The sequence below is a fragment of the Homarus americanus genome, unplaced genomic scaffold (genome assembly GCF_018991925.1).
Source record: "Homarus americanus isolate GMGI-L3 unplaced genomic scaffold, GMGI_Hamer_2.0 scaffold52512, whole genome shotgun sequence".
In the NCBI taxonomy this organism is placed as follows: Eukaryota; Metazoa; Arthropoda; class Malacostraca; order Decapoda; family Nephropidae; genus Homarus; species Homarus americanus.
Window position 1 is genome coordinate 3,061,488 of NW_024735442.1, and position 12,606 is coordinate 3,074,093.

Below are 12,606 nucleotides of genomic sequence, written 5' to 3' on the forward strand. Positions count from 1 at the left end.
GTGAGGTGAAGGTTAGGTTCTTCCTCTCTAGCAGCATGTCAGCTGTCAACACCACCAGCTGCCTCAAACTGTGTGTCTATCACGTGAGTACCTACGCTGTACAGTACCTGTTACCTCATTTCCTTACCCAAGAACCACTGTAAATTACTGTACAAACTTAAAACAACTGTTTCGCAAGTTTGCCTCCCAGTGAATGATGGTGTTTTGCTTACGGTTATCTCCCATAAATTTAGTTTTTCATTTGAGTTCTGACCCCCGCCCCCCTTACACTCTACTAGTTCATAGGTGTCTGATGTTCGTCGTCACAGTTCCCCCCGGAGGCCCAAAGACGAATCCCCACGACCACCTAAGGGGCGTCTGGTAAACAATTTGAAAACTTACATTCTATGACATGACATTACCAAGAATACCTCTATACTATTACTACCTCCACCACTCCTATCATTACTTCTGGTGTTAATCGTTAATATTACAAGTGTTATCATTATTCCACCATTTCAGTTCTGGCCATTCATCATGTTGAAGGGATCACGGCCGTACATTATAGAAGGGACTATGGTCAACACAATGAACGTCATAGCTAACAAACTCAACTTCTGGTGACGTAATGTTTTACGGTCTTGCCCACTGATGTAATATTAAGCTATGCAATCATATGTAGGCTATATACATTTTTAAAACGCAATCGCGTACCATAAAACACCACAGAACGCAGTACAATGCACCAACACATACCACGTTGCATCACACAGTACACCGCAGTACACTATAGTACACCAGAGTACACAACATTACACGAATTATTAGCATGAAGCCGTATCGCTGCATCTGTATCATAAAACTGTATCCCCGTATCATCCTTGTCTGTCTTGAATAGCATAGAATACGTGGTGCCGGACGACCTTGTTTATGGCGAGGAACTCCCCAACGGCACGTGGACAGGCATGATGGGTCTCCTTACACGCAGCGTGAGTAGCCTACAGTTTAGTTGTCCTCAGCCCATCCCTAATCTGACTCTCGGTCGTTTAATCCGCTTGGTTGGTTACTTTACTTAATTGTTTCATTACTGAACTTTACAAGATCATCATTCGCTTTTTAAAATCATTAAATAAGCTAATTCATAACCCCTCACCTCCAGTTACATTTTAAGACAATAAAATTTAAGGAGAAGTCAACCACTTTCAAAGTTATTTTCTAAGATCATTAAAAGTCAAAGAAAAAACGGGATTACTTCAGCAAACAGAGATGTGTATGTGTGTGTGTCTCCAGGAGGTGGACATGTCTGGTGTGGTGTTCTCCCAGCAGTACAATCGCGCCAAGGCTGTCGACTTCAGCGAACCACTTCACATGAACGACCAGGCGGTCGCCTACAAGCGTCCACAACCTGAGCCTGACATAGCTGGCTTTATGAGACCCTACACCCGCCTGGTAAGACTCGCCTAACTATAGTCCTACTTTAAATTATTTAGTCACAGCATTCAGGCTTTATTGGAATATCCTTGGTCGAACCATTTATGATTCTTACAGTAGTAGTACCACGTTGGAAAGCCGCTTCTTATCTGATCAACGAAGTTAGGCAACATTGGGTCGGTTAGTACTTGATGGGTGACCGCCTGGCCCAGACACCGATGTTGCTGGTGTAAGAACTCTGCTGGATATAAGTATCTCATGGCTTTGCCAACTGTCCTTGGTTAAATTGACTAATTATTAATTATTATTGTTTGTATACAAGTACCGTGCCAATTATTGTATTCTTGCACTCCATGTGCAGGAAAAATCAAGGTTAATTTGCATGCCGATTTTATTTAATAAATATCAACAGCATACATTTTTAAATGGTTGGGTGTTATATGCCAGTGTTTGACACATGTAAAACTGTATTTCTCTAAGTCATGATTTAAGACACCATTCTTTCGCAGATATGGATAACACAACTGGTCACCCTCTTCGTGGTCTTCATGTGCATCACCTTCGTCAGCTACTACACCCCACGGTAACATAAATCTGAGAAATCTAGTATGCTGTAAAAATGTTTCAGGCTGATATATATAGTCAGAGCATTCAGGCTTTATATATATATATATATATATATATATATATATATATATATATATATATATATATATATATATATATATATATATATATATATATATATATATATATATATACCTGTTTATATTTTTTTTTTCAGACAGGAAGACAACGACAGTAATGAACGGGTGTGGACAGCCACACTGTGGACGGTAGCGGCCCCCTTGGCCCAAGGTGACTCTAGTCTTGTTTTACAGTACTGTAGTATCGCTTCACTCACCATGGCCTCACTTCGTACCGCAACATCACCATAGTGGCAGCGGAGACTCCCATCATCATTATCACCACAGCATTAACCTATTCAGTGCTCTCGGCACTGGGATTTATTCTGGCTACAGTAAGACAATTTTATTCAGCTTAAAGAAAATCTCTAACACTGAGAGGATTTAAACCTATCTCGATTAATGGTTGTCGCGCGGTGCCTTACTATCACTTCTAGAGCCACAGCGTTATCATGGTCACCACGCGGCGACTCACTGTCACTACAGCTTCATCAATAGTTGCTACGTGGTCACTCACTATCACATCATCATGGTTGCCCTGCGATGACTCACTATCACCACAGCAACACAGCATCACCATGGTTGCCACGCGGCGACTCGCTATCACCACATCATCATGGTTGCCATGCAGTGATTCACCATCACCACTATTGCTGCATCATCATCACGGTTGCCCTACGGTGACTCATTATCACCACAGCATCATCACGGTTGCCCTACGGTGACTCACTATCATCACAGCATCACCATGGTTGCCCTACGGTGACTCACTTCACCACAGCATCACCATGGTTGCTGCACGGTGACTCACTATCATCACTATCACCACAGCATCATCCTGGTTGCCGCGCGGTGACTCCCTGCGCATCATCGCTGGGACGTGGTTGTTGATGGCCTTCATCCTGGGGTCTGTATACCGCTCCAACCTGAAGGCCATGTTGATCCTGCCCAAGCTGCGCCTCCCCTTCAACAGCCTGGAGGAGCTGATCGAGTCTGGCATAACAACGTACACTGGAGCCGCCAACATAGTGACTCAGGCTATTCAGGTACGTCACTTAAAGAGTTAAGGACAATCTTAGAAGTGGTTTTCCTTCACGTAACACTAGTGACATTATCTTTGGCACTATTAAGATTATAACTAATTTGTAATATAACCCCAAAGCGTTTACGGGATGAGAATGATCCATGTTTGTATATCGACATTTTACCGGCAAATTATCAGACATACGTCGCCTGAGTAGCTGTGTTTCCATACTCATACAATCTGTCTCACTTTAAAAAGCTGGTTTTCCGGCATCTTCGTGGTGTAGATTAATATACAGTAACCTTTTCCTTTTCTATTTTTAATTTATTTTTATTCTTCGCCCCCCAGGCCCCGATGACCTGTGCCCGGTTGGGCTATCTCCCCCCCCAGGACTATTTTAAAACCCAGTACTGTTCTTGATTCCATAGCTTGGGCGCTGTGAAGAAGTATTTCCTTATGTTAGTTCTGCATGATAACTTGGCGAGCTTGTAGTTATGTCCTCTCGTGTTGGTGGTGTGTGACGTCAAAAATTGTCCTGGGTTCATGTTTTCCAACCCTTTCACGATTTTGAATGGTTCAATGAAATCTGCCCTATTGTGCCTTGTCTGAAGGGTTGTTGTTCCTAAGGACTCCAGTCTACTTGGATAATCCAAATGACAGTCACGGAATCAGCTTATTCGCTGTGTTACACCTTTTCTATAGGTTTTAGGTCTTCCTGGAGGTATGGTTCCATGCCTGTATACAGTAAAACTTATATCATGTAGATCCACAATGAAAACGTGGAGAAGATAAATCTTGATAAAATCACACGGGAAAAGGGAAACAACGGAGCACCTTAGCTTTCGTCTTTATTCAAGACATCTTCAGAGGCCTCGAAAGATGTCTTGAATAAAGACGAAAGCTAAGGTGCTCCGTTGTTTCCCCTTTCCCGTGTGATTTTATCAAGTAAAACTTATTTATTTTATATTTATATAACTGTTAACAAATATGATTTAAAGTTGCAAATATGACCGTTACGAATATCATTAAAATGCGAAGAAATGCCGGGTATGCTGGTCACTTGTCAGCTGCATTGCCTTCATCCTTTAAGTGTGCCTCCAAGAGTTCATTAAAGTAAATAATAATAATAATAATAATAATAATAATAATAATAATAATAATAATAATAATAATAATAATACCGAGAAAAGTGGTAAAAAATAAAATTAATACAATGTGTAAGTTTACTGGTTGATCAAAATTAATTAATACAAAAATCTTGTGATAAATGTGTAACTTTACAAGTGTATGAGTAAGAGTATCGGTGGTGCTTCCATAGGAGGCGACCCCGGGCACCAGACTATACGGCCTCAAGAAACAACACAAGATTGACAACAACGTATACGACGCATTAAGGAGATTCAACCTAGGACTGGAAGCTGTGTTTACAAGTCGAATATATATATATTCAGTATTTGACATGAATTTTGCTAGGGTAAGTATCTTTTAACAAAGGTACAAATGGCATTATACTGAATCCAACTAATGAAGCTTACACTTGACAAACATTACTGAACCATTTCAGCGTAAGTCCAGCACTGCGAAAGAGTCATGGAACTACTGCTAAAGTCTATTGTATCTGAGGGCTTGGCGAAATTAAAAAACCTGTGTTGGCATTGCAGACTGGAAGGTGTGATCACTACATAGCCCAAGAGAATTACTTTGGTGCCACCAGCCTCAGCCTCGCCTTCCCCAAGAGATCACCGCTTAAGGAAAGAGTTGACCCTGTGTAAGTATTTTCAAATGTCACGGTCAATATGAATATTAATTTGCTCAGTGAAAGATTAGATAATTATGAGTCAAAGGTTAGGGTTTGTTGTGGAAAATTTCATAAATCTATATCTTTCACTGCATCTGTCCTGTTTCTGTACTTAGTTAAATTTAGTAATACATTTGTTTGGAAGGTGGACAACTTTTAAATTAGAAGATGCTAGTAATAATAGAGATCAATATTATTATTAATATTAAGGCGGAGCCCTACTACCAAGGCACAGATTAGAAACAATTATCATAGTAATAATACAGATCAATATTATTGTTTTTAGTAAGACGACGAGTAGAAGTCCACCACATGGTAAACTGGTTGGGCTTAAGGCTGAGAAGATCCGTACAGAGTCTGCATGCCCCCCCCCCTCCCCCAACAACCATGAGGGGCAAGAAATCTGGGACCAAAGCGGCACCTACATGCAACTACTGCGGGGCGACGACGGATATACTGTAGATGGTGTGGGCCTAACCCAGTTTAGGACGTTACAGAATGCGGTAAAGCAGAAAGGATATTGCTGATATTGCCCTGACTGCAGAGTCAAGGCGGGTGAGGCGATTGCAAGCCATAAACAAGTGTCCTAGGGACGAAAATAGACGAAGCTGGAGCCTTGCTGGTTGCCAAACTAGAACAAGTTGGGAAAGAGATCAACGATAAGACTGAGGAAGTAGCCGATAGAAAGGAGGGGGTAGTGAAGAGGAATTATGCTCAGGTCTTAAAAGGCCCACGGGGGGTGACGGACAGTAATGCAGGATCCGTAAATGTTCTACAGCAGCTAGGGACTCTGAAGAAGTGTGTCGAAGAGATGGCAACTAGCAGACCTACCGTTAGGGGAAAGGAAGAATAACGGGAACATTTCGAGCGCAGGAACACCTTAATAGTTCATGGAGTCCCTGAGAGCCAATCTGAAGGAGCGGAGACTAGGAAATAACACGACACGTTGCAGTTTGAGAATATTTATACAGAGGTTCTGAATATGTCATCACACCCTCAGGATGTGAGGAGGCTGGGACAAAAGCAGGAGGAGAAGCCTCGACCCCTCAGGATCACACTAGTGAGTGAAAAGAAGAAATAGGAAATTATTCGGCAGGCAAAATGCTTAGCAAGGAGCGAGTCATTCCGGAATGTATTCATTCACCCAGATTGCACGATATTACAGAGGGAACCGCACCGGAAACTCATGCACGGCTTGAAGTAGAGGAGGGAGAAGTCGAGGTTGAACGGGGTCGGGTGTACTGTACATGGGTTATATCCAGGAGGGGTAATGGCAGCGAGAGCACCAGCGCTGAGCCCTTAAAACACCCATAAATGGGACAGGGTAGGATATGTCTAGTGCCTGTACCGACAGACAATAACTAACCCATGACACAACCATAACACACTATTAGCTTAGCTAGGCGGTCAGCCCGCCCTATCTTACCTCCTAAATTTCTTCAATTTCCGAACTATAACTTCCTTCCCCCACCTCTAATCTTCCTTCACCCCCCCCCCATTTCTCTACAAAGAAAAAAAAGAAAAAAAGCGCTGAGCCGGGGGGCAGCAGTACACCCTCCACCCGCTTTACCTCCCACCCAGGAGGCACTGGCTCTACCTCCTACCCGGGAAGAGGCGAGCGACGTGTAAACAATGACACTTCTAACCACACCCTGCAAAACACAGTGAACTTAGCAAAGGCTACAGCCACAGAGAATGGGGGGACTTATTCCCAAGAGCAGAGACATTACCGAAAACAAATTCCGGCTTGAATTTCATGTACACTAATACTGACACGTTCCTTGATAAGAGAGGGGAGTTTGAAACACTACTGAAGATACACCACCCCGATATAGTAGGAGTTGTAGAACTGTTGCAAAGCCGAGGCATTGAACAGCTTCTTTTCCTCGGTGTTCACAAGAGAAGATGAAAACAATCTCCCTGTGTTTGACAATAGGCTGTACGATACAGCACTGACCCACATTGTGTTCACAGAAGAGATTATAAGAAATACTGTCAAAACTAAAGGTTCATAAGAGTCCCGGCCCTGACATAGTGCATTCCAGAGTGCTGAGGGAGTTGTGCAACGAGCTAGCTGAACCCTTGAAGTATCCTGTTCAGTAAATGCCTGGACGAACAAAAAGTCCCCAGTGAAATGGCTTATGCGAGTCCTATCTTCAAGAAGGGCGATCGTCACTTAACGAATAACTATAGACCAGTGAGCCTAACAAGCATAATATGTAAAGTACTTGAGAGCATTATAAGAGATGCCATGATGGAACATCTACAACGAAACAACCCTGTAAATGATTGCCAACACGGTTTTATGCCGGGGCGCTCTTGTTTAACACAATTACTCAAGGTAATGGATATTTGGACCCAAATTCTAAATCAGGGTGGTAATATCGACAATATTTACCTAGAATTTGCCAAGGCTTTTGACAGTGTACCCCAAGAAAGGCTGAAAATTAAACTGAAAGGGTACGGGATTCGGGGAAATGTCCTAGCGTGGGTAACTCCATGTTTGGTAACTTCTTCCACTCGTCCACTACTCTATTCCCAAACGAATGTTTATATCTCGCGCCTAAATCTAAATTTCTCTAATTTAAAACCGTTGCTACGAGTTCGCTCCTGGTTGGATAGTTTGAGTACCTTTGTTAGATCACTTTGTTTAGACCTGACTTCCATTTATACACCTCGATCATAATTATCAGCCCTCACTCAACGTCTCAAGGGGGAGTGCAAATTAATAAGCTTTAATCTGTCTCTAACTCAAGGTTCCTAATGCCCGGGATTAGTTTTGTCATTCTCCTCTGAATTCTTTCTATAGGGATTCTATAGCCATTCTGTAGTACAGCAACTTAGGTCAGGCTGCATATAACTTGAACAATAATAATAATAATAATAATAATAATAATAATAATAATCATAATAATCATAATCATAATAATTTATAAAATATTTATAAGTATGTGAAGTTAAAATATAGTTCCATGCTTTTGATATACACAGTACATGACAACAGGTGGGCTGGTTTAGTAATTAACCAGAGACACGCGGGAAAAATTATGCATGAGGGTATTTTTTTCAGTCATTATGAAATAAACTTATGCGCTAAATATAAAAATAATGTTAATGACCCAATAATAACCGCCGCCACCCAGGGAATTGGATACAGTACAGTACATCCAAAGGAGACAGCTATCAATCAATCCTTCTTTAACTTATTCACCATCAATAAAACTGCATATTTACAGCACTTATCTAGAAACCTGGATCAAATACTATGGTTCTCTGTGTAAGTAAAACTTCCACCCGATCAGAATAAGGAACTTGAAGGAGTTTGGCATCCTTGACCACATGTACCTGAGCGGGATGCCCAACGTCGGTCACTGTCTTAAGGCTGACTTCAACAAACCTGACAACGATCTTCGACCACTCCAGCCAAGTGATTTTTATGGCGTGTTCTGCGTGTATGCCGGAGGTAAGAATAAACACTACCTAAACTAAAATAAACAAAAGATAAATCATGATATATTTTTTATTTGTCGACGCATTTCCACAATGATTTTATTAACCAAGTCAGTATTATTTTATTCCTCAGCAAACGTTAAAGTCAAGCTTAGAGAATTCCCACACAGATTCAGACTTGAGTCATATATCTATAAAGAAATGTGAGAATTTAGAATGTATGTGACTAAAACTAGGAAATTCTAATTGAGAACTAATGAACACTAACTACCCTTGTCTGTCACCAGGAATTTTACTGGGAGCGCAAGCCTTTATATTCGAGCTGATTCTGGGCAGTGCATACAACTGAAATAAACTGCACACACACACACACGACGCTATTAACCCTAGGCAAACGAACTTGGAACTTCTAGTGACATTCCACCCGACCAAAATCAACGCCGATTACCGATACACTACAGAGCCCCAGAACCACCAGCTGCGCCCGCTAGCACTGTGAACCAATCACCCTGTCACCAATCAGCTCACGAAAGTCAACACTGTGAACCAATCAGCTCATGGATGTCAGCACTGAACCAACCAGTTTACGAAAGTCAGCCCTGTGAACCAATCAGCTCATGAAAGCCAGCACTGTGAACCAATCAGCTCATGAAAGCCAGCACTGTGAACCAATCAGCTCATGAAAGCCAGCACTGTGAACCAATCAGTTCAAGAAAATCAGCACTGTGAACTAATCAAATCATCGCCAGCCACTGGTTAACTTTTAGCACACCCAAGTCTAACAACTGTAAATCAATCGGCTCTTCACCAGGCAGCACTGTGACACTCCGTCTTCTAATAATAATAATAATAATAATAATAATAATAATAATAATAATAATAATAATAATTAACGGTTTATTGAAAGAGCATAGCAGCCGGAAGGCTGAAAATATACAGTTACATAATTGGGGAATGGATCTCTTGATTTACAAATAATATACAAGTAACGTGATACAAATATGATATATAATAACTGTTGTGTTTGAAGGTATCAGCCACTTCTTACTCAAGACGCCCTCAGGTCTTATCTTGATCATTACCTCACCTTGTCCATGTAGAGACTTTCATGAAACTCCTTAACGTCTTTGAATATTTTAATCATATCTAAATTTGTTATACCCTCCTCTTCATTTCAATGAGTATATTTATTTCAAACTATTATCAATCGATTGAAGTTGTTTTCGTACGTCTGAGTTCAGTTCGCTCAAGCGAATATAATGATTAGCTTAATTTGATTAGTACTAGTCTTAAATCTCCGTCAAAATTTCACTAATCAAGTAATGGTAAAAAGTATTGTGTTTAATGCATACACTGTGAGAGGAAGCGCTTTCATTTGTCATTGGCACTAATATACCCTTTACCTGTATCACGCAACTTTCCGTTCCAGTACACTAACGGTACCCATAATGCCTTTGGAATACCTTTTTTTTTCCTTTCTCAAGTAAACTTGTCATATCCTGATGGGATTCTTCTACCGTTTTGTCTGTGTATTTAATCTTAAGAGTACATAAATTCACAGTGCTGTACCTGGAAAAATCACATTTACTTTTAAAACGACTAGATGTATTAAAGACTACACACTGACATGTTTTTTGCCAAATGTAATTCCCCAATAGTGATAACTTCTAAATATTTCTTTGAACGTTTGACTGGCCTAAGGCGATAGGTTTTTTTTTTACCGGGATCAGGGCACCAGAGCACAGGCCAATGACCCACATCAAGGCCTGGGGGTGAAAATATAATAATAATAATAATAATAATAATAATAATAATAATAATAATAATAATAATAATAATAATAATAATAATAATAATAATAATAAATAATTAAAAATTAATAAAAAATATAAAAAATACTATATAAAATATATAACAATAATAATAAATAATATTAATGGTGATGATTATAATAAAACTAAAGTACCATAAATAAATAAACACAAAAAAGATCAATAGTGAGAAACAATATATGTATGTTGTGTTGTCACAGTAAGAGAAACAATTGAGACCCTGCAATTGTGTGTAAATGAGGCAGAAAGTCAGATCAGCAACCTGGGACTTGGTCACAATTTTCGTGATGCCAAATGGCAGCAGGGCCTACCATTAGACAATACATTTTGCTTCCAATATCTTCCCAGGCAGTAGTATATTATTACAATACATATAAGTGAATTGTTTCATAGAAAACCCAACCTTACTTCACCCAACCTACATTAGGTATAATTTGGTTATCTTATGATGGTAAACGACACCTTAACCTTTTAGGAGTTATGATCTTTCATGTTTGGCAAGATGGATGTCGACTTTTGGTTTATGAAATTTTTTGCAAAAACCGCTAAATTTGCACAATAAATGGAGGTCAGGTTTGAGTAAAACACACACACACCCAAAAAAATATTCTCGCACGAAAACCGGAGGACAGCTAATGGACGAATATTTACCCAACAATGCAAATGGCTATCGTGCTCTTCAAAAACTTTTACCCTATTATCTTCATAATATCCTCCCCCCTGTGTGTTTTGTGCGCTAATAATCTCTTTCTCCTTCTCTCTGTCGCCTTCTACCTCCTTTTATCCGTAGCTCGTAATTCTCGCCAACAACACCCGTAGCTGTCCACCTCAACGTCTAATAAATCATCCCACCAGCAATTCACCTGCCCTTATGACTAGCTTACCTGATCCTCCGCTTGGTGAAGAGTTGCGCCTTCCGAGTAATGCCTCACACCAGCGATGGTTTACCTTGACACACACGCACAAGCACAAATAACAGGTCTTATAAGGTATGGATGGAGGTGAGAGTGGAGAGCACGGAGTTCGTCACCGGTACGCCTCGCTGCTGGAAACAAACTGATCAGCTGAGCAAGTTACAAGTTTTCGTGATCGAAGTCGAACCAACCGAATCACAAGTTCGAACCAACGACCCAAGGGAGGACGCCAGGCCCATGTTGACATAATTATGTGTTACATTAATAAGTTGACTTATCATTATGTATCAAATACTTACTGTGACTGACAATTGGTCAGTCATTTTATTATACACATACCTGTATATAAAGCAAAAACAGGTATTCATGTCCTGTGTTAATATTTACGTTAAAGTCTTTTTTATAACGGTAATTAGTGGATATAATTGAAATGGCTCTCAATAACATTACAGCAAATAGAGTACTTTAAAGGGTAAAGCAATGTAGAAGTTTTCAAACAATCAAGGGAGCTGGACGTCTCCGAAATGCTGAAAATTTTGATAAATTCTTGAGCTATACACAAATTTTGTTGTGAAATAAGCATTGATATGATGTATAAAGTGAAATATAAGACTCAATGAAATATAATACCAATGTATTTTATGATATATACTTTGATAAGAAAACAGCATCACGACTTCATGTTTACACTTACGAAGTCCGGACTCAGCAGAAGAAAAAGTTACTAATTACATTTCACCAGTGATCCTTCCCACTTATTATTATTTATTATCATTAACCCTTGTGCTTTAACCAAAATTAATTAAGGCCGAGCAAAACAAGTAGGTAGAAAAAGGTAATTTAGCGTACTAAGAACTATACAGTATAGTAACAATCCTTGGTCTACCGGAACTACTCCAAGGCTGGCGGACAGTAATTACCAAAACCGCCCATTTTTTTTTTTTTTTTTTTACTTCTTGCCTCTCACTACTGCTATCAGGGTACGATTCCCGGCTTGGGTCTGGTGTACAGTCAACCAAAGATGCATCGGCCTCACCCTGGCTCTCGTACTCGCAAATTTACCTGGAAACATTTGGTGAAGTAAGGCTGTTTGTAATGGCGATTGTGATTGATAGATCTATTTTCGGTTGTATCACTGTCAGGATAAATGTTAAACAATTCAAAGGTAGCATTTTTATAGTATTAAACTATTTGCTGTTATTTACGATTGTGAGAAGTTTTTAAATGTCCGTATATTTGCTTAAATAATGAAAGAAATTTGGTGCGAATCTTGTGTCAGCCCTGGTTGTAGTTGAGTTGCCAATTCATCAATATAATTTCTTCATTATTTAAGCAAATATACGGACATTTAAAAACTTCTCACGATCTTAAATAACAGCAAATAGTTTAATACTATAAAAATGCTACCTTTGAATTGTTTAACATTTATCCTGACAGTGATACAACCGAAAATAGATCTATCAATCACAATCGCCATTACAAACAGCCTTAT

At 39.8% G+C, this 12,606-nt stretch overlaps 1 protein-coding gene across 1 annotated transcript; it reads left to right on the forward strand.

The window, feature by feature from the left end:
• LOC121870912 (glutamate receptor 2-like) lies at window positions 1-9,994 on the forward strand. Its single transcript, XM_042372884.1, has 11 exons — window positions 1-83; window positions 502-599; window positions 878-968; window positions 1,270-1,428; window positions 1,920-1,993; window positions 2,195-2,268; window positions 2,928-3,142; window positions 4,439-4,594; window positions 4,782-4,888; window positions 8,221-8,381; window positions 8,656-9,994. Exons 1-11 carry the CDS (start codon window positions 36-38, stop codon window positions 8,715-8,717), a joined length of 1,245 nt encoding a protein of 414 aa, XP_042228818.1. The 5' UTR covers window positions 1-35; the 3' UTR covers window positions 8,718-9,994.
• Window positions 9,995-12,606: the final 2,612 nt, after the last annotated feature.